The sequence below is a fragment of the Molossus molossus genome, unplaced genomic scaffold (assembly GCF_014108415.1).
Source record: "Molossus molossus isolate mMolMol1 unplaced genomic scaffold, mMolMol1.p scaffold_m16_p_6, whole genome shotgun sequence".
Taxonomy (NCBI): Eukaryota; Metazoa; Chordata; class Mammalia; order Chiroptera; family Molossidae; genus Molossus; species Molossus molossus.
In genome coordinates, this window is record NW_023425399.1 from 65,775,390 (window position 1) to 65,797,513 (window position 22,124).

General features: G+C 40.0%; 1 protein-coding gene across 1 annotated transcript in view; it reads left to right on the forward strand.

Annotated features, from left to right (window-relative positions):
• The window catches only part of LAMA1 (laminin subunit alpha 1), a 144,286-nt gene that overhangs the window by 71,221 nt on the left and 50,941 nt on the right, over window positions 1-22,124 (forward strand). Inside the window, exons 30-36 of the mRNA XM_036245948.1 lie at window positions 9,806-9,927; window positions 12,170-12,256; window positions 12,566-12,759; window positions 13,739-13,881; window positions 16,224-16,313; window positions 17,791-17,902; window positions 19,326-19,488. Coding sequence (XP_036101841.1) covers window positions 9,806-9,927; window positions 12,170-12,256; window positions 12,566-12,759; window positions 13,739-13,881; window positions 16,224-16,313; window positions 17,791-17,902; window positions 19,326-19,488 — 911 coding nt within the window. The remainder of the gene's footprint in view (window positions 1-9,805; window positions 9,928-12,169; window positions 12,257-12,565; window positions 12,760-13,738; window positions 13,882-16,223; window positions 16,314-17,790; window positions 17,903-19,325; window positions 19,489-22,124) is intronic.

Genomic DNA, 22,124 nt, shown 5'->3' on the forward strand with positions numbered 1-22,124 from the left:
GATGCTCAAAACATCAGTGGTCCTGGGTATGGCCCAGTCACCAGGAAGGGGATAAAGGAACTGGGACTGAGTGGCCTCCAGTCATACTGGATCCATCTCCTCTTTTTTTACTCAGAAGCATCTTTCTGATGTGGAATTTAAAAGAAATTTCTACAAGGGAATTTGCTAAATTACAGCAGTGCACAGATGAATTCAGAAACTGAAGTACTTCATGGTTTTTCTCAGTGAAAATATATGTGTTACATTTTGCTGATCCCATTATATATGTGGAATTAAAGAATTATCCCAGTCATCCAAGGTAAAGTGGACTTAATAAAGATGCAAATAGCTGCAACACTATGAAGAAAAATGTATTCAGGATTGAAAAGATGGCAGTGGGCAGGACCAGAGGGAGGGTGAGTGTGTGAGAGAGTGAATTAGTGTGTGAGAGAGTGTGAGTGGACTTGAAGTTGGATGACCAAACTTGTGCAGTGCAGAGCCATGAAGCAGAAGGTTCCTGTGCTGTGGATAGGAGCAGCCGGCCACTGCGGTAAGCAGCTCTTCAGGGCCCTTCTCCCTGCGCCACGGGGAGGTCCCACCATTTTGGAAGATCCCAGGTCTTCCCTGGGAAGAGGCAGTGGGAGCGGCTAGGGCCCAGCAACCTGAGCCCACCAGCGTACCTGGCACCATCAGTCCAGTGGACACCCTGTGTCAACACAAATTAGTCAGTGCACATTAGCAGAGCTGCCAAGGTGCCGGTGGCAGAAGCCACAAATGGCCAGGAGCCCAGCACCATCCCCTACGCAGCCCAATCAGAATCCAGATATATCCCCAGCAACAGAGACTGGGAGCAGACATCCATCCCCAGGCAAAATAAGCACAGACCAGCATCAGAGAACCATCCCCAAAAACTACAGCAAAGGCTGAGCAGGAGCTGAGTTCCACTGGGCAGCAGCACTCCCCAGCCACCAGAAGCAGGACCTGGGGCTCCACAGAGGCCTGTGCTACCCAGCATCCCACAAGATAGGTATAGAGCTGGTCTCCAAAAGGATTGAGCGATCCAACAGCCTTCGGGACTTGTGGGGTGTTGAGGCACTAGAGAGGTCTGTGTGACCCAGCTGCCCACAAGATAGACGTAGAGTCGGGTTTCCAAAGGGACTGTATGATCCAGCTGCCCACAGTACAAGCGGGGAGCATGGCTCCAACAGGGCCTGAGCTATACAGCTACAGGTGGCACCAGCAACCAGCTGGGAACACAGCTCCAGAGGGGCCCACATGATCCTGCAGCAGCACCTACCAGGACACATCAATACCAGCCCCCAGTAGTCAATCATTCAGGACCACAGCAGGCAAGAGGTGACATGTAACAAAACAGTCTGGGAGACACAGTAGCCTTATTTGATATACATTGAGCTGCATACATATCCAAACATCTCTCAGCATGTCTAGAGCTACCAGACAACTAAAATGGGAAGAAAAAGAAACAACACCCAAAGGAAAGAAAAAGAGGAAATCACCAGAAAAGTAACTACAGGAAATGGAAGACAGCAACTTGTCAGAAAAAGAATTCAAAGCAATGATTTTAAGGGTGTTCAAACAATTTGATGAGAACCACAAGCAACTTAATAAGAATTATGAAGAGCTCACTGGGAACAACTTTAGCCTAAAAAAAGAGGTAGAAGCTATGCATAAAAATCAAGAGGAAATAAAGAATGACATAGCAGTTATGAAAAATACCTTAGGTTCAATAGTAGATTAGAAGCTGAAGACCTAATCAGTGACTTAGAAGACAAGGTAGAGAAAAACACTCAAACATAGCAGCAAATGAAAAAAATCTTTTAAAAGCATGAGGAAAGTTTAAGGGAGTTGCAGAACAATATAAAACATAACAACATTCACATTATAGGGATACCGGAAGGAGAAGAATCACAGAAAGGAATAGAGAACCTGTTTGAAGAAATAATGACAGAAAACTTCCCTAAACTGGTGGAGGAAAAAGTCACACAAGTCCAGGAAACACAAAGAGTCCCAAGCAAGATGAACCCCAGAAGACCCACAGCTAGACACATCATAATAAAATCGGCAAACATTAAAGACAAAGAAAGAATCTTAAAAGAAGCAAGAGAGAGACAGAAAGTTACTTACAAGGGAGCTCCCATTAGACTGTCAGCTGATTTCTCAATGGAAATTATGCAGGCCAGAAGGGAGGGGCATGAAGTGTACAAAGTAATGCAAGGCAAGGGTCTGAATCCAAGACTACTCTATCCAGCAAGACTATCATTCAAAATTGAAGGAGAAATAAAGAACTTCACAGACAAAAAAAAAAAAAAAAAAGCTAAAGGAATTTACCACAACCAAACCAGCACTCCAAGAAATGCTGAAGGGACTATTGTCAGAAGAAGAAGAAACAGAGAGAGAAAGAGAGAAAGGAACACAGGTATAAAATTAAAATGGCGACTAATAACTATCAATAATTACCTTAAATGTAAATGGCTTAAATGCTCCAATCAAAAGACATAGGGTATCTGATTGGATAAAAACATGACCCATGTCTATGCTGTCTACGAGATCCACCTCACAACAAAAGACTCACACAGGATGAAAGTGAAGGGATGGAAAAAAATTTTCCAAGCAAATGGAAATGAAATAAAAAAGCTGGTGTAGCAATACTCATATCTGACAAGATAGACTTCAAAACAAGGGCCATAATAAGAGACAGAGAAGGTCACTACATAGTATTAAAAGGATCAATCCAACAAGAGGATATAACCCTGGTAAACACATACGCACCAAATATGGGAGCACCGAAATATATTTAAAAACTTCTGGAGAACATTAAGGGAGAGATCGACCATAGTGGGTGACTCTAATGTGCCACTGACACCACTGGATAGATCTTTTAGACAAAAAATTAACAAGGACATAGAGTCCTTACAAGACAAACTAGATCAATTGGACATCGTTGATATTTACAAAACATTACACCCCAAAGCTGCAGAATATACATTCTTCTCAAGTGCACACGGGTCATTCTCAAAGATAGACCACATGTTAGGACAGAAAGCAAGTTTTTACAAATTCAAGAAAATTGAAATCATATCAAGCATCTTCTCAGATCACAATGGCATGAAACTGGAACTCAATTACAATAAAAACACACAAAAACATTCAAACACTTGGAGGCTAAATAGCATGTTATTACACAACAAATGGGTTACTAACAAGATCAAGGAAGAAATTAAAAACTTCCTGGAAACCAATGAAAACAAACACACAACAACACAAAATCTATGGGCTGCAGCGAAAGCAGTCCTAGGAGGGAAGTTCATAGCACTACAGGCCTACCTCAAGAAACAAGAAAAATTTCTAATTGACTTTCTAACCATACAACTTAAAAAACTAGAAAGTAAACAAAAAGAAAAACTCAGAGCTAGTAAAAGGAAGGAAAGAGTAAAGGTCAGAGCAGAAATAAACGACATAGAGACTAAAAAAACAATTAAATAGATCTATGAAACAAAAAGCTGTTTCTTTGAAAAGATAAACAAAATCGATGGACCTTTAGCCAGACTTACCAAGAAACAAAAAGAGAGAAACCAAATAAACAAAATTTGAAATGAAAGAGAAGTAACAACTGACACCACAGAAATACAAAGGATCATCAAAACACACTATGAACAATTATACGCCAACAAATTGGACTATCTAGAAGAAATGACAAATTTCTAGAAACACAAAGCCTCCCAAAACTGAACCAGGAAGAGATAGAAGACTTGAACAGACCAATAACAACAAAGGAAATTGAAGATGTAACTAAGAAACTCCCAGCAAACAAAAGCCCAGGCCCAGATGGCTTCACAGGGGAGTTTTACTGAACGTTCAAAGAAGAGCGAATACCCATTCTCCTCAAACTATTCCAAAAAATCTAAGAACACAGAACACTTCCAAACTCATTTTATGAGGCCAGCATAATCCTAATTCCAAAACCGAATAAAGACACTACAAAGAAAGAAAACTACAGGCCAATATCCCTGATGAACACAGATGCCAAAATCCTTAACAAAATCGGATACAGCAATATATCAAAAAACTTATTCACCATGACCAAGTGGGTTTCATTTCAGGCATGCAAGGATGGTACAATATTCACAAATCCATAAATGTAATACACCACATAAACAAAAGAAAAAATAAAAGCCATATGATCATATCAATATATGCTGAGAAAGCATTTGACAAAATCCAGCACCCATTTCTGATAAAATCACTCAGCAATGTGGGAATAGAGGGATCATATCTTGATATAATAAAGGCCATATATGAAAAACCTACAGCCAACATCATACTCAATGGGCAAAAACTAAAAGCATTCCCTCTAAGAACGGGAACAAGACAAGGCCCACTTTCACCATTCTTATTTAACATAGTACTGGAAGTCTTAGCCACAGCAATTAGACATGAAGAAAAAATAAAGGGAATACAAATTGGAAAGGAGGAAGTGAAGCTGTCATTATTTGCAGATGACATGATATTGTACATAGAAAACCATAAAGACTCTATCAAAAATCTACTAGACTTAATAAATTTGGCAAAGTAGCAGGATACAAAACTTTTTTTTTTTTTTTTTTATCCTCACCCGAGGACATTTTTCCATTTTTTTGTACAGATAGAGTGGGAGGGAGAGAGAGGAAGAGAGAGAGAGGGAAACATCGATGTGAAGGGACACATCGAGTGGCTGCCACCCGCACGACCAACCAGGGCCGGGGACAAACTGCAACCGGGGACAAACTGTACATGCCCTTAGCGGGAACCGAACCCGGGTCACTCCGGACCGCAGGCGGACGCTCTAACCGCTGAACCAAACCGGCCAGGGCACAGGATAGAAAATTAACGTCAAGAAATCAGTGGCATTCTTGTGCACCAATGATGAACTCACAGAAAGAAAAACTAAAAAAACAATCCCATTTACTATCACAGCAAAAAAATTAAGATACATAGGAATAAACTTAACCAAAAAAATAAAGGACCTCTTCACAGAAAACTACAGGACATTGAAAAAAGAAATAGAGAAAGATATAAAAAAGTGGAAGCATATACCTTGTTCATGAATTGGAAGAATTAACATCATTAAAATGTCCATACTACTCAAAGCAATGTATAGATTCAATGCAATTCCCATCAAAATACCAACAAGATACTTCACAGAACTAGAGCAAACACTTCAAAAGTTTATATGGAACCAAAAAAGACCCTGAATAGCCACAGCAATCTTGAAAAAGAACAAAGTAGAAGGGATCACATTACCAGATTTCAGGTTATACTACAAAGCCACTGTAATCAAAATAGCCTGGTACTGGCACAAGAACAGGCAGATAGATCAATGGAACAGATTAGAAAACCCAGAAATTGACCCAAGACAATATGCTCAATTAATATTTGACAAAAGGGGCAAGAGCATACAGTGGAGTAAATACAGCCTCTTTAATAAATGGTGTTGGGCCCTGGCCGGTTTGGCTCAGCGGTTAGAGCGTCGGCCTGCGGTCTGGAGAGACCCGGGTTCGGTTCCCGCTAAGGGCATGTACTTCGGTTGCAGTTTGTCCCCGACCCTGGTTGGTCATGCGGGTGGCAGCCACTCGATGTGTCCCTTCATGTCGATGTTTCTGTCTCTCTGTCCCTTCCTCTCTCTCCCTCCCACTCTATCTGTACAAAAAATGGAAAAATATCCTCGGGTGAGGATAAAAATAAATAAATAAATACATACATAAATAAATAAATAAATAAATAAATAAATGGTGTTGGGAAAATTGGACAGCTACAAGCAAAAAAAATGAAGCTAGAACACCATACACACGAATGAACTCAAAATGGATAAAAGACTTAAATGTAACTTGTGAATCCATAAAAATTCTAGAAGAAAATGCAGGTAACAAAATCTCAGACATCATACGCAGCAGAATTTTCACTGATGCAACACCTAAGGCAATAGAAACAAAGGAAAAAATGAACACATGGGACTACATTCTAACTCAAAAGCCTCTGCACAGCAAAAGAAACAACCATCAAAATGGAAAGGGAACCTGCTCTATGGAGACCATAATTGCCAATGATGCATCAGATAAAGGGTGAATTTCCAAAATATATTGAGTGCTCATACAACTCAACAACAAAAAAAAGAACCCAATTAAAAAATGGGCAGAGACCCTAAATAGACACCTCTCCAAACAGGACACACAAATGGCCAAGAGATATATGAAGAATGCTCAATGTCACTAATCACCAAAATGCAAAATGCAAATTAAAACAACAATGAGGTATCACCTCACACCTGTCAGAATGGCCGCCATCAACAAATCATCAAACAACAAGTGTTGGCGAGGTTGTGGAGAAAAGGGGATTCTAGTGCACTGCTGGTGGGAACACAGACTGGTGCAGCCACTGTGTAAAACACTATGGTGTTACCTTAAAAAGTTAAAAATTGAACTGCCATTTTGCCCAATGATCCCACTTCTAGGAATATACCCTTAGAAACCTATAACACCAATCAGAAAGAATATATGTACCTCTATGTTCATTGTAGCCCTATTTACAATAGCTAATATCTGGAAACAACCCAAGTGTCCATCGGTAGATGAGTGGATAAAAAAAGCAGTGGTATATGTACACAATGGAATACTATGCAGCTGTAAGAAAGAAAGATCTCTTATCCTTTGAGATAGCATGGAAGGACCTGGAGAGTATTATCCCAAGTGAAATAAGCCAAGCAGAGAAAGACAAATATCACATGATCTCACTTATTTATGGAATATAATGAACTAAACAAACTACTGAACAAAATTAACCCAGAGACATAGAGGTGGGGTACAGACTGACAAGCCACGAAGAGGAGAGTTGGAGGAAGAAATAAACCACAGAACTTATAGGCATGTGTGTATGACCAGTGAACATAGACAACAAAGCTGGGGATGGGGCAGGTGAGGGGGGAGGAGAGGAGGGTATCAATGGGGGGAAAATGAGAAACATCTGTAACAAAAACAAATTAAGGAAAAAAGAAAAATACATTCACTCTAATCAGCTCATGCTTCAGGCAAAAGCAAAGTGCCAATAGAGCAAATGTGAAATATTATTTAAGGATTTAAGGAGAATTAATTTCAGGCAACTTAAAGTGAGATGTAATTAACTGGGAAGGTCCCTTGGCCAATCATAGGGACAAAGGTCACATGAACAATTAAGAGTTGATCAATTCTTTCAAACTGCTTCCATAGCTATTTATCAAGACTAGGCACTCCCAGGACATTAAATTATGACCCTTCTTTTTCTGGCCCTAATCTACCAGAACAAAGTTCCAAGATATTCAGCAGACTTGTCGATTTGTATCTAGGAAGAAAGAACAGGCTGCTTATCCTGGTCCATGAAAGATGCTGGCCGAGTCTTCCCAGCATAAACAATGATGGATAGCTTCCAGAGAGTACCCTGCCCTGGGGGCAGTGGTTGGCCAGAAGTGCCCTGGAACCCCTAAGAAACCTGCCCTGGTGCTGTTCACTACATTTGCAGTAAAATGACCATGGAAATACATACTGCCAGAAGACTGGACAAAGGTTCTAAATCTAGATTGTTCTGTAATCTCATGCTATTGAGCATAACACAGTTTGCTTCTTGCTCTTCCCCCTTCTTATGGGAGATGTGTGTTCTGTTTATCACTACAAGGTGTTGCTAATTGCTGTAACCCAAACCCCCTCTGACAGAAAATAGTGCCTGGGCTTAGAGCTTGGAATTTCAGGGTTGCAGCAGAGTCAGAGCACCTTCAAATCTAAGACTAACCTACAACATCCATAACAAGTTGTTAGTTGTGTATTTTTACACACCTCCAGCAATGGGGAGCTCACTCCCACAGCAGTTCAGCTCATATTTGAGCAGCCTTGATTATTCCTGGGACTTGTGCCCCTGGATCATCCGCCTGTTGGTACAGTTTTAATGTTTGGAGTCATTGAGACAATCCACTAGCTCACATTTGTTCATGAAAAGTGGCAGTAGCTTAACAAGTAACTTGCAAAAATACTTGATAAAATTCTTCTTTCACTTTGAATATCCAAAGTCTCTTAATATTCAGCCCTCTCAGTCAGATACCCTCAGTTTACATGGACATGGTGGTTACCTGTGATGGTTCTGAGTCTCCACCATTCTGAGCTGTGAATGTCGGCATCTGAGCGAAAGCACGCCGGGAGCCCTGTGCCCAGTCCCTGTGACCTCTCCCACGCTGACCGCACACCAAGACTCTTACATTCTTTCCACAAGTTTAGCACCTGGATTTTTGCTCTTTGAACTTGGGACCTTACCTTCTTCTTCAGTCTTCATTTACTAAACTTCTTTGTGGTATAGTACAATCATTCACTTCCATTTGACAAAATCTCGTAAACCTGCCCTGTGTACTTGTTAAAGTGTAGGTGGACGTCAAGACCTTTCTGGACCTGATTTTGTCATCCAGCGCATGGGATGTTCCTCTTCCTGTCACTGGGTCTTTGGTGTCACCATAGAAGTGATTGATCAGAACGGTCACCTGGAAGGGGGTGGGGAGACTGAGGAGCAGAGAGATACCCTGGGAGTCCCTCTCCCCAGCTACCCTCTGCTCAGAGATAGGAAATGCCACTTTTCCCGTTGAAAATTGGCAGGCGTTCTCTGTGCATTTCCCGTAGCAACTAACTCATCCCACATACCAGTTCACATGAACGGATTCTTACTTGTTTGCCGCTCTTTGGGGCAGCTTGTCTTTGATTCTCTAGAATCTTGAAAACCAGGGAGCTCATATGTTAGGAGGTTTTTAATGTTGGAGTTGGTGTTTGCAATCAAAAACCAAAAAATCTGCTTCAATCCTGTTTCTTCATTTAATATTTACTCCTTATCAGCCTTTTATATATATCATTAAAACAACTATTTAACACATTTTCTTTTTAAGAGAGAGGTTGAAAATTTTACTTCTAAAGAGATGTCAGTTTTAGGGGCCAAGTAGATCCCAGTAAAATCTATTTTCATCAGTTAAAATAGGAATACAATTTTAAAATAAAAAATACTGGAATCATTTTTAATGTTAGAAAACATAAAAATAGTTTTTAAAACATATCAGAAGGTTTCTTTCTATATCCTCTCTCACTGCCCAAGATAAAGCCTGAGTCAGTTTGTGAGTTTGCTCAGGGCTTTTGGTCACTGCATGGGACAGAATCCAGTGCCCGGGCCAAACAAAGGTAGATTTTGTGTTAGACTCAGATGTCAAGACCTACTTGCTCTTATAGCTTAAATCTTTTTAAATAGCCTAATTTTAGGTTCAAATTATGACATAAATTTAAGTAGAAGTGACTTGGTTATTGCAGGAATCTATTCAGGGTGCTCTAAAACCCTGTATTTTTCCCCTCACTGTGTTTCCTAAATCGTTTATCCATTCACTTCTACTCTTTCAATTCCCTGTATGTGATCATTGAACCCCAACATACAAGCAATACCGGTGTACTTCAAATCATTTTTAAGTCACTGTATATTTTAGATTCATATTTTAAGGATCAAAAGCTAACTGCTCTACAGATACTTTCCATAAGAAGAATGTCTTGGTCATTTCTAGGCTGTATTGGATAAACGCAGTTTTATAATGAATAAAGGCCACAGAGTTGGCAATGTTTTCATGATTTAACAGAAATGAATAAAAATGGCTTCTTTCCTTAATGATTAAGAAATAAAATAAACTGACATGAAATGTGTTGTGTAGTATTCAGATATCACCAGGTAAGGATGATTTCTAACAATTTCCCATTGTTTCCCTTTTCTTCTGAAACATGGGGCCCAGAACTGCAGCGATAACACCTCTGGTGACCACTGTGATGTGTGTGCTCCTGGGTACTATGGGAAGGTGTTTGGCTTGTCCACCGACTGCGCTCTGTGCACCTGTCCTCGTGGCCACCCCGCCAGGTGAGCCTGAGCAGGTGTACTGGTACACCTGCACCAGTGAAGCTGGGGATGATTCCATTTCCAGACCCATTTCCCAGGGTCTCTATGTGGTCTGTTTTAATTAATTTTATTAATTAATATTCCCTGTGTTGAGAAAGGCTAATTTTAAGAAAAAGTGTTCAATTCTCAGAAGCACTTGAAGAGAATCTGTGTTGTTTTGGGGTGTGAGAATAGAACCAATTAAAGAAAGGACTTTCAGGTTTGTCTTTTTTGTTTGTTTGTTTTATGATTGATTTTAGCCTCTAACCTATGTATCCAGTGTGCCTAGAGGTGATTGTTATTAATCTCATGAATAATGATATAAGGCATTCTGTTTCTGGTTTGTGTAAAGGAACAGGGTTAGAAATTATATTTGCTGACAACTAACAAAATGCAGAAATGCTACACAGCGATGACAGTGGGGCCAGGTTCTACCTTGTCTCATGATGCTGTGCAGAATCATGTGCACACCAAAAAGAACCAGAAATATTAAATGGAAGTTGGAATGTTTGTGGGTTCTCTTTGGTTTTAATGAAAACGTAATTCGTAAACAATATTTTATTATTGCTTAGAATATTTGACAAGGCGTTGAACACATATAGATCAAATGCCAACATTTAGCAGACTAAAATGAAGTTTTCTTTTTAATATTTGTTTTAATCTTCTGTCTTTTGTTGTCCCCAAGAAAGTGATGCTGACGGTAAATACCAACTGAGAAGCACTGTGTAAACTTCCCTTGTAAACTGTCAAGCATCCTAAAATTTATTGTTACTATTAATGTTTTGTATTAAATCTGTTATAAAATCTGACTCATCAATTCCACTCCTGTAATCTAAACTATAGGAATACTCACATATGTGTGGAAAGATGGATATGTTTTATCATTGCCTGTATTCATGAGAAATTGAAGAGGAACTGAAATACCTGTCTACAGGGGATTGATTATAGACGTTGTGGTACATACCTAGAGTGAAATATTGCACAGACACTGAGAAGAGAATAAAGTATATCTATATTGCAAAATTGGAGAAATGGCTAATTAATTACATAATTGTGACTATATAATGTAATGCCATTTTGGAAAACATTTATATTCATATATATATTTATATCCATAGCTCCATGGCTATATGTGCCCATAGAAATATTTGGAAGAATATATCATCCTTCTACTCACATATTTCTGTAATGTTGAATATTTTACTTTCTCCATCAAAAAAGGTTCTACTTTCCCCAGAGCCCATGCTAATAAATTAAAGTTGACCCATCTAGGAAGAGCCTGTGAGGCTCTGGACATTCTATGTATGCCCTAGAATACATGCTTTGTTTTCTACACACTTCACGTTTCCACTGAAGTCTGTCTCTTCACTGTTTAAGGAGGGGGAAAGTAAAAAAAATGAAGTGGGGCTGATAGAGAACCTTGTCACACATTCTGAGAACTTCTCATAATTAGCCAAACAACCCAGACTAGCCCAGTGGATTTTTCCAATGGTTTGCAGTACCCAGCTGAGCCTCTAGAATGGTGCGTGGTGCACTGGTCATTTAAAACATAGAGGCAGAGATTGGAAAGAAAGGAAGGAATAAGCCAAAAGCTAAAGTCCATGAGTCTGGGGGATCAATTATATGAGTGGCTCTATCACTTTTTTTCAAATTGCCCTTCCCATGACTCCCTACCATTAGGTTCATTCATTTTCAAATTCCATCCTCACTCCACTTTTCTTCACCCCACCTTTTCCTGCTTGCCTTTCATTATAGCCCATCATATTCACCAGCATCTGTCTCACTCTGTTCTTCCTGCTGGTGTCTCATGCTTGCTCAGAGTCATGGACAGCTCTCTTTAATCATTTTTTCACCTAATAAGCCAGAGATAATTCTTTGCCTAAATCTCAGAATGACACCCTTCACCTGCGGAGCTTTCTTGTTTGGTGACTACGTAGGTGAAATCTGTAAGATCCATTTCCTTCCCCTCACCACTCACATGGTTGTCACTGGACAGGTGTCTAATGAGTGTCTTCTGGATACAAGAGGTGCACTCTTGTGTACTGATTACATATTTATTTTTCTTCTTTTGCCCAGTAGATTTGAGCCCTAAAAACCTTGCCTAACTGTGCACTGTAATCGCTTAACTTTTAGGGCAGTATCATGTACCCTTAGAGTAATGAACAAGTACCACCAGAAAGAGTTGAAGTTGTGTACCTGAAAATTCAAAAATTTTTTCTTTCAGTTTTAGTCCCACTTGTGTCTTGGAAGGTGATCGCGATTTCCGCTGCGATGCCTGCGTGCTGGGCTATGAAGGACAATATTGTGAAAGGTGTGTTGTGGAGTCATCACATGGAATTGCTGGGCACATCTGCTTTTTTATGTTATAGGACATGTTTACTAAAGTGATTTGAGAGTCATTGTCAGTTTGGTTGTATGTGATTAGTACTCCAAAATCTCCTATGTATTAAGATAAGTAAATGCACTTACTGTGACCATCTCATCCTCCTTTTAGGAAATACAGTATAGAATGAGGTAAATGAGCCTGTGTTCTTTGAATTTCAGTTGGCAGAAATGGTTTATATATTATCTTACTGGCATTGATACTATTGTCTGTACCTCCATATTTTCCTTTCTGTAGGTGCTCCTCAGGCTATCATGGGAACCCTCAAATGCCAGGTGGCACCTGCCAGAGGTGTGACTGCAGCCCACATGGCTCTGTTCACCGTGACTGTGACCGGGGGTCAGGGCAGTGCGTCTGCAGGCCAGGGGCCACCGGGCCCCGATGCGAGGAATGTGAACCCAGGCACATTCTGGTGGAAAGCAATTGTATCTGTGAGTATTTTCTTTCCTAGATGTTTAAAGGTGGTTTTTCCTCTCAAATGTTTTCCTAGTACTGTGCCCTATGGCGTCTGCAGAATAAAGCCCTATTTTAACTAAGCACAGGTTGCTATTGTATCTGCCAAATGGAACTTTTCATAGTGCGTTTGGAGCTGAGGCAGAAGGCTCTAGGATAACAACTTTTATCCCTCTAGCACACTAAGCAGCACATATTTCCAACTTCATAGTTTATCTGCATCAATATCCCTTTAATGGAGCCAGTGTTGGCGCAGAGAGGGAGCAAACACCTTTGCGGGTTGTCATTTGTGTTACCAGATTTCAATGATGGCTTCAGCTCTTGGCTGTTGTGGACATATTTTTTCCAGTTCTGATTTACTTTAATAGCAAGTACATGAAGTAGTCATCTGTGGATGTCTGCTTAGTGGTTCATAGGTGAAGATAGGGAGGAAGTAATGTCAGCATCATGGCATTCAAGAGCTTTTTTGCTTTTGTTTTTGTGTTTGTTTGTTTTTTTTAAGCAAAAGCACACCCATAATTTTCCCCAGTCTCCTTCATTTATATTTGCTGAAGGTGCGTCTGCAAACTATCTGAGGAAATGATGGCTCTACAAGGAAACACACTTGGAATTCATTGCCCTTGGTCCAAGTCAGGGACGAGCAGGTGCACTGTAAAGGTCGGAGCAGCGTCACACAATGTGCACCAGACCCGGGATCCACTCTGACCTCAGTTGTTTCTTTCTGTGTGACCCCGGGAAGTCACTGATCTGATCTGAGTCTCAGATCATCTGAAAATAGGGACTTAGTATTTTCTGCTTACCTCTCATGGTACGTGAGAGGTGGCGTAAGAATGTGGTTCCTGGAAACCTTATAGTGTACTTTGCTCTTACCGTGACTTTATGTTATTACAAAATGGCAAATGCGCACGGGAAAACATGCACCGTTTCGCATTAATTTTGACTTTCTTTTTCTTTTAGCGTGTGATGATGAATGTGTAGGTGTGCTACTGGATGGCTTAGACAATATTGGTGCTAGCACTCTTTCTGTGAACCTCACTGGTATTATCCCGCTCCCATATGAAATTTTGTCAAACCTGGAAAATACAACTAAATATCTCCAGGTAGGTACTGGGAATACAAAGATGGAAAAGAACACGTGTCATTGAGAGATACAGAGTTGGTCTGGACAATAGGAGTTAGTCTGTCTGTCCTCCCCACTTCCTCTTATTCCCAGTGTGTATTGCTGGGAGGTATCCAGCTTTCTCTTGAATGTGACCAGGGACCTCACAATCCAGCACTAACTTGTTTTACTGTGGGACCACTTTAATTGTTGAAGAGTTATTCATTAGATGCCTTTTTATAAATTCTACCCCGTGGTCATTCTTTACCGTTTTGTAGAAGGCAAAGTGCACTTGCTTCTCTTTATGTAAGACCTTTGAATATTTGAAAATAGCTGTCATAATACAAATACAGGAAATAAATCTGGATGGTATCTTCTTTGATATTGAAATATGCTAATGATAACTATTTTCTGTAAATGTATTATTATTAACTGGAGTTTTAGGGCACAGTATTTTCTTTAACCTGGAAGATTATATAAAAATCTCTAGGGTTAGTCCAGCTGGTGTGGCTCAGTGGTTGAGCCTCCACCCGTGCATCAAGATGTCGCTGGTTCGATTCCCAGTCAGGACACATGCCCGGATTGTGGGCATGTGGGAGGCGGCCAATTGATGTTCTCTCTCATCGATGTTTCTGTCTCTCTCTCCCTTTCACTTCCTCTCTCTCTAAAATCAACAAAGAAAAAAAATTTCTGGAGTTATATCACCAGAGATATTATGTTTAGTCAAATAGGATCTGGGTTCCAAAAAAAGGTAGAAAGTTAAGAAATAGACTTAGTAGATAGCATTCTACACTAGTATTTTTAATGTTACTTGGAAAAAATATTATTCTTAATTTTGTTTAAAACCTATAAATTAGAATTTTAGATCATTATTTCCCTGTGTCAAGGATAGTCATCCCTGAGTACCTTCTTTAGTTAAAAGCTTTTGTTAGGCTAAACATTTCCTTAGGCATGCTTGTGTGTGTATGTGTATTTATTTAAAAAACAAAACCAAACAGGATAAAATCTCTTTTCCTCTCAGTATAGAAAAATCAATAAATACTTTTATTTTTTATCACATGGGCTCCAGGCATATAACTATATTTTAGATGATCAAGTGAGATGCATACTTGATTTAAATTTTAACTTCTTTTTCTTTTTTATTGAATTAATTGGGGGTAACACTGGTTAACAAAATTATGCAGGTTTCAGGTACACACTTCTACAACACATCATCTGTACACTCTATTGTGTGTTCACCACCCCAAGTCAAGTCTCCATCATCACCATTTATCCCCCTATCCCCACCTCCCTCCAGCAATCACCTCACCATTGTCAGTGTCCATAATTTTCTCTCTCTTTTTTTTTAATCCTCACCTGAGGACATTTTTGCATTTATCTTCAGATAGAGCAGGAGGGAGAGAGGGGGGGAGAGAGAGAGAGAAACATTGATGTAAGAGAGACACATCGACTGATTGCCACCACCACATGACCCCAAACAGGGCCAGGGCCAAACTGCAACCAAGGTATGTACCCTTAGCGGGAACCGAACCTGGGACTCTCTGGTCCGTGGGCTGACGCTGTAACTGCTGAGCCAAACTGGCCCAGGATCTCTCTTTTTTTTGACTCAATCCCCCCATGCCCCCTAACAGCTGTCAGCCTACCTGCTCTCTATCAATGAATCTGTCAAATTTTATCTATTTTTGAATAATTTGCTCCCATTTAAGTCACTTGTCAATTCCTTTAAATAACTTTCCATGTATGTGTAAAGTGTACAGTAGGTTAAGAATGTAAACTTTTAACTTTTGACTGTTTTTGTTATTTATCTACACAGCAACCTTGAGCAAGTCACTTAACTACCCCCTCAACCTTGAATAATAATATAACCACTTTATAGGGTTGCTATAAGGTTTAAATACAAGCATAAGTAAAAAGTTAGAAGAGTATTGGCATAACTTAAGCACTTAATTTTTAGTAATTATGAAGACTTTTTTTACTTAATACTTTTGAACTTTAGCCCAGTAAGCCTTTTAAAGTAAGTTTTTAAGGCGTTAGCAATTATGCTTAAAGTTAATGCAACCCTGATGTTGAAATTAAACAACATTCACCCAAGAAGAACCACAGTATCAGAGTCTGCACAACACTCCAGACTTGAAGTCCACGTCTATACAGGAAATATAATGCAAAAGATGGCAGATGGGATATGTTACTATAATTAAAACTTAAGTAAACGTGATTCACTTTATTTTTTAATGCAATTTCAAGGAAAGAAGAATTTCTTCTGTGAACAAAATAGTTAATAACCAGTGAATCAGAGCATTTATTTGGAAGCATTGTGATTTTTTTTCTCTTCATTCTTTGTAGAAATCTTTATTAAAAGAAAATACGCACAAGGAACTTGTAAAAACTCAGCTTGAAGGTGTAACAGAACAAAGAGATGACCTGCAAAGGGAGGTAAGTTCTTCACCTAAAGTACTCAGTTCCCACAGCCTTTGTGAGCATTGCTTTGGGGCTGTCTCAAAGGTTCCGATCAGGTCCTGTGCTCCAAGTACTTTTCCATAAAACTGGCTTTCACCTGGCCAGTTTCTATGCGTCAGTGGGGACAACTCCTGACATAATTTCTGTGTCTCCTCTGCTGGGGGAGCAGTTGGGCAGTTGTCTTGCCATTTGACCATCATTTTCTCCTGTGAATCAAGAGGTCAGTGGGATTGAAAGATCCTTGAGATTTCTTCCTTCTCCTAAGCTGGTTGTGTTAACTGATCACTTGGTGAGCACGGTGCTCAGAGGCACTTCACCCAACACCATGACTTCTCCCTGCACAGCCCAGAGCTCGTCTGGTGTCTGAGCAACAAGCCAGCTTTGGGCTGCATGCTCTGAGTCAGAGGGAATTTAGTCTGTGTATCCATGTCAGCTGAGTGGTTTCAGTGACCCTAAAAAGAATGTCCTCATTCACACATGGTGAGGGGGGCCTATTGTCAAATTTATAATTTTCACTTATGAATTTCATATACACATATATATGCACATATGTACTTGGAGATGTATATAATATGTATCTATACATATATGCATCTACTCTTTTCTCTCAACATCCACACACGTACACAGTGACGCACTCTACAAAAACTATGGCTCCTTTTAATTTAGAATTAGAGATAATTTGAGATGTGTTTAAAGGTTTAGGTGTGAGCTCAAAGTACCTTAGTGAACAAACATTTGGTAGGAAGTGGTAAGCTGATTAAATAAATTTTATCCATTAAAGAAGATTCTCTTTGGATTCTGACTATAAAACATTTTTAGACCTAGTCTGAGTTACTTACATTCCTGTAAATTACAACTGACCTCTTTTTACAAAATATACCTTTCCTAATAAAAACAACAGGCAAGGTCAGGTACGTCTCAGCCACTAGGCTGCCAGCTTTACCTACATCATCAAATTTCACCTTCATAAGTCCCATGAGGTAAGTGTTACTGTTACCCCATGTCATCGAGGAGGCTACAAGATGTTACAGACTAGGTCTCCAATTGGCAGAACTGGGCCTAAAACCTGGTTTGCCTGAGTCTGTGTTTATAACTCCTCGACTGTGTTCTCACAGTCAATAAAAATAAGTAAGATTTTTCTTTGTATATTCTGTATACTCGGGTCCTAAAGTGAATAGAGTTTTCACAATAGACCCTGAGAGAGTCTGTAGTTCAATAGTCAATTTGGGCTGCTTTAAAAAATAGGCCATCATTTCTCACACAGAGTGAGCAGTAAATGATTTCATTAACCACTTAGTCAATTTCCAGTCCTGAAACGGTAACCTTGGTTCACATGATAGTGTGCATCTTTACTCTGTTCTGGAATATATTTTATTTAAGAGACAACTTGAACATCAAAGCTTAAATGTTAATCAAGTCAAACTAACCTGAGATGTCTGTTTTCTACCAGCTCACTAGAGTTTTAACAAGTAGCCAACATGTGGCCAGAGCAACTGAAAGAATCCTCAACAAGAGTCAAGATCTCGTGACATTTACTGAGAAACTGAAGATAAGCATTCAAGGTAGTGTGGTCAGTGTCTAGTTCGGGGAATCCATGCTCATTTGGAAGAATAAGTCCCATTCACTCTATAAAACATATGAATAGGTGTATATGACTGGCACTTGCCTGCTAGAGCCAAAGAAGTGGAATATTCCATAGTTTGGGGATCCTGATGTGTCCATACCATGGTCTTTCACTGAGAGTTTTATCTTTTAAAAATGCAGGTTTCCTTTTTTATTTTCTATAGGTCCTAAGTATCAAGTAGACATGGTGCCTCACCATTTGTTATGAATTTGTCAAATTACCACTTATTAAGTGGAGTACAGGGTGCCAGAGGATGAACCAAGGTCTAACAACAGAACACAGGAGACATGAAATAGACAGGTTTTTACTCACAGGCCTGGAGAAAGTACCCGGCATGCCTCGAGGGGCCACACGGAGAAGTTAAGGCAGGATGCAGACTGAGAGAGAAAGACAGGACCTGGGGCACCTGCTTTCTTAGGTCCTGTGGGTACAGTGCTTTGGGATTCCTGAGCTGAGGCCAAACCCCCAAAAAATCAGAATTTTGAGAAGCTCCATGGGACACTTGGGGAAAGGTTCTGGGAGACCAGGGAGACTGTTGATCATGGGGCTGTCACAATAGGAACTTTCATTTGCTTCTGACTCTGAGGCTGCAGGCTAGGGCATGTGCTTGTACGAGGGGCAAGTGTCACATTAAGGTCACTGCAGTCCTCTTGGCCAAACGAAATGGATGCCAAGGCAACCAGGCCGAAGGAGTCACGGAGCTAACTCTTGACACCATCCCTTTGTCCACCGTAGGACCTGCTGTGATTGGGAGCTGCAGTGTGGTCCCAAAGTACAACCACAACCTTAGAGTAATTTAGTCACTACTCAGGTGGGGTGTCCTGTCTGCTCTGGCTTTTAGATTGGTAATTTCACTTTTCTAGCCTCAAGAAATGTATACTTGCTTTTCTTTTTGGATTATTGTGTAAGAGCATAAGGAGTACAGAATTCAATGCAAATCAAACTTTATAGGGAAGAAGATAAGGAAATTATTAGAACAAATAATATGCTTAATAAAGAGTAGTAGCAAGTGTTGATGATTCATTTATGCAGTAAATAATTCTTGAGCAGATTTTATGTGCAGACATCTGTGCCAGGTACCAGAAATGCTGAGCTAACAGAACAGCCACAGCCCCGCCCTTACAGAGTGTAGGGTGCTGGGGAAGAATAACCCTAAGTAACCCAGTAATCCCAGGTGCGGGAGTGTTTTGATAGGGACGTCCAGAGCACACTGGGATGTACAGCAGGCCTGGCCTGGCTTGGAGGTTCAACGGGTTCAGCTAAACAGAGCAGGACTCACTGAAGAAGGTTCTAAACTTTTCTATTTTAGTGCTGTCCACATTTGAGAGACTAATTGAATGATTGATACATTTTCTCCATAGAAATTATTGAAAAGGCAACAACTCTAAATCAGACCTTGGATGAAGATTTCCAGCTACCTACTTCTACTCTTCAGAATATACAGAAGAACATGACATCTTTGCTGGAAATGGTACAAAAGAGGCATTTCATGCAGTTGCACCAAAATGCCACCCTTGAACTGAAGTAAGTACTGAAGGGGGAAAAGACATGTGGGAGGAGGCAAAAAGAGAGCACTCACTGGGGTGGCACGTCATACGAGAAGAGAGGGATACTACTGTCAAGAAAATGAAGAGACCAGTGCCAGTCCCTCCAAACAGAGAAAATTATAATCAATGCCAACAGCTCTATATTTGTACTAGTGTGCCATAGGTTTTGTTTCTCTGTGTCTCTGAGAAAACATGATGAGACAGGCCAGTAAGCCAGGACAAGCGGCATAGGAAAACTGAGACCAGATATTTAAACAGCAGTTTGCAGCCATCTAGTAAATCCTATCTTCCCTAATCCAGGGGCACTTTATTTATTTATTTTATTTTATTTTTGTTACACATGTTTCTCCTTTTTTACCCCATTGACACCCTCCTCCCCACCTCCCCCCCCCCCACCTCATCCCTGGCTTTGTTGTCTGTGTCCATCGGTTATGCATACATGCATATAAGTTCTGTGGTTTATCTCTTCCCTCCCCTCCCATGCCCTCTTCCACGTCTCTGGGTCTACCCTATTCCTCAGACTGTTATGTTCACTATATTCCACAAATAAGTGAGATCATGTGGTATTTAAATTTTTCTGCTTGGCTTGTTTCACTTAGGATAATACTTTCCAGGTCCCTCAATGTCATCTCAAAAGATAAGAGATCTTTCTTTCTTACAGCTGCATAGTACTCCACTGTGTATATGTACCACAGCTTTTTTATCCATTCGTCTACTCATGGACACTTGGGCTGTTTCCAGATCTTAGCTATTGTAAACAGTGCTGCTATGAACATGGGGGTACATACATTCTTTCTGATTGGTGTTTCGGGCTTCTTAGGGTATATTCCGAAAAGTGTGATCACTGGGTCAAATGGCAATTCAATTTTTAACTTTTTGAGGTAACACTGTAGTGATTTCCATAGTGGCTGCACCAGTCTGCATTCCCACCAGCAGTGTACTAGAGCCCCCTTTTCTCGACACCCCCGCCAACGTTTGTTTGATGATTTGTTGATGGCAGCCATTCTGACAGGTGTGAGGTGATACCTCATTGTTATTTTAATTTGCATCTCTCTGATGATTAGTGATATTGACCATTTCTTTATATGTCTCTTGGCCATTTGTATGTCATGTTTAGAGAGGTGTCTATTTAGTTCCTCTGCCCATTATTAAATGGGGTACTTTGTCTCCTTTTGTTAAATTGTATTTGTACTCTATATATTTTGGAAATTAACCCCTTATCTGATATATCATTGGCAATGATGCTCTCCCATACAGTGGGTTGCCTTTCCATTTTGATGGTTGTTTCTTTTGCTATGCAGAAGCTTTTGGGTTTGATGTATTCCCATGTGTTCATTTTTTCCTTTCTTTCTGTTGCCTTAGGTGATGTATCAGTGAAAATTGTACTGCATATGATGCCCGAAATTTTGTTGCCTACATTTTCTTCTAGGATTTTTATGGATTCTCGGTCACATTTAAGTCTTTTATCCATTTTGAGTTTATTTTTGTGTATGGTGTAAGTTGATGGTCTAGTTTCATTTTTTCACATGTAGCTGTCCAATTTTCCCAACACCATTTATTAAAGAGGCTGTCTTTACTCCATTGTATGCTCTGGCCTCCTTTGTCAAATATTAATTGAGCATAATGTCTTGGGTTCATTTCTGGGTTCTCTGTTCTGTTCCACTGGTCTATATGCCTGTTCTTGTGCCAGTACCAGGCTGTTTTGATTACAGTAGCTTTGTAGTATAACCTGATATCTTGTATTGTGATCCCACCTACTTTGTCCTTCTTTTTCAAGATTGCTGTGGCTATTTGGGGTCTTTTTTTGTTCCATATGAACTTTTGAAGTATTTGTTCTAGTTTTGTGAAATATGTCGTTGGTATATTGATGGGGATTGCACTGAATCTATAGATTGCTTTGGGTTGTATGGACATTTTAATGATGTTATTTCTTCCAATCCATGAACAAGGTGTGTGCTGCTACTTTTTAATATCTTTCTCAATTTCTTTTTTCAATGTTCAGTAGTTTTTTGCAAATAGGTCCTTTACTTCTTTGGTTAAGTTTATTCCTAGGTATCTCAATTTTTTTGCCACAATGGTAAATGGGTTTTTTCAGTTTCTCTTTCTGTGATTTAATCATTGGTGTATAAGAATGCCATTGAGCCCCGGCCGGTTTGGCTCAGTGGTTAGAGCGTCGGCCTGCAGTCCAGAGAGACCCGGGTTCAGTTCCCGCTAAGGCACGTACCTCGGTTGCAGTTTGTCCCCGGCCCTGGTTGAGTCGTGTGGGTGGCAACTACTCGATATGTCCCTTTCACATCGATTTTTTTTTCTCTCTCTCTCCCTCCCACTCTATCTGCACAAAATATCAAAAAATGACCTCAGGTGAGGATAAAAAAAAAAAAAAGACTGCTGTTGATTTCTTAACATTAGTCTTGTATCCTGCTACTTTGCCAAATTCATTTAAGTCTAGTAGATTTTTGATGGCGTCTTTAGGGTTTTCTATGTGTAATATCATGTCATCTGCAAATAACGACAATTTCACTTCCTCCTTTCCAATTTGGATCCCTTTTATTTTTTTCTTCCTGTCTGATTTCTGTGGGTAAGACTTCTAGTACTATGTTAAATAAGAGTGGC